We start from the raw sequence: 614 nt of genomic DNA on the forward strand, positions 1-614 counted from the left end.
GAGTGAAGGGAAAGGGAGGAAGCGAGGATCCGGAGCCGATTCCCCGAGGGCAAAAAGCGAGGCGGAGCGACGAGAGAAGAGGCACTCACGGTCGTCGGAGATGACGTCCAGCTTGGCCTTGGCGGTGATGGTGTCTCCGGCGGTGTTCTCGGCGACGCACTCGTAGGTGGCTTCGTCGCGCAGGAACTTGACGGGCTCGATCCTCAGGATAGATCCGCCGGGCACGTTGAGGATCATGTAGCGAGTGTTGCCGCTGACCTTCCTGCCGTTCTTGCGCCACTGGATCCGCGGCTCAGGGTTGCCCGTGGCGCGGCACGTGAACGAGGCCACGCGGTCGTTCATCACGATCTGGTCGACGGGCCGCTCCTCGAACTGCGGCGGATCTGCGGGGGAAAAGAGGGGCGTGGTTAGGAGGGGATGGCTCCTTCGCTAGGGGGCGTTCCTTCAAGTTTGGGGACTGAGGGGCGTGGCTAAGGGGCGTTCCTTCGACCCTTAAGGACTGACATTCAGCTTCATTCAAGGGAGCGCCGCAATGGATGCTAATTATGAGGGAAGCTTTTTTTAAAACTTTGGAGACAATAATGACCTCGTATTTTCAAAAGGATATACAAAGG

General features: G+C 59.0%; 1 protein-coding gene across 1 annotated transcript in view; it reads right to left on the reverse strand.

Annotated features, from left to right (window-relative positions):
• LOC119585772 (tyrosine-protein phosphatase Lar-like) overlaps positions 1 to 383 on the reverse strand; it is a gene marked incomplete at its 5' end in the record, with an annotated part of 244437 nt that extends 244054 nt beyond the window's left edge. Inside the window, 1 exon segment of the mRNA XM_037934484.1 lies at positions 90 to 383. Coding sequence (XP_037790412.1) covers positions 90 to 383 — 294 coding nt within the window.
• Between the last annotated feature and the right edge of the window lie 231 nt (positions 384 to 614).

The sequence above is a fragment of the Penaeus monodon genome, chromosome 20, assembly GCF_015228065.2.
Source record: "Penaeus monodon isolate SGIC_2016 chromosome 20, NSTDA_Pmon_1, whole genome shotgun sequence".
In the NCBI taxonomy this organism is placed as follows: Eukaryota; Metazoa; Arthropoda; class Malacostraca; order Decapoda; family Penaeidae; genus Penaeus; species Penaeus monodon.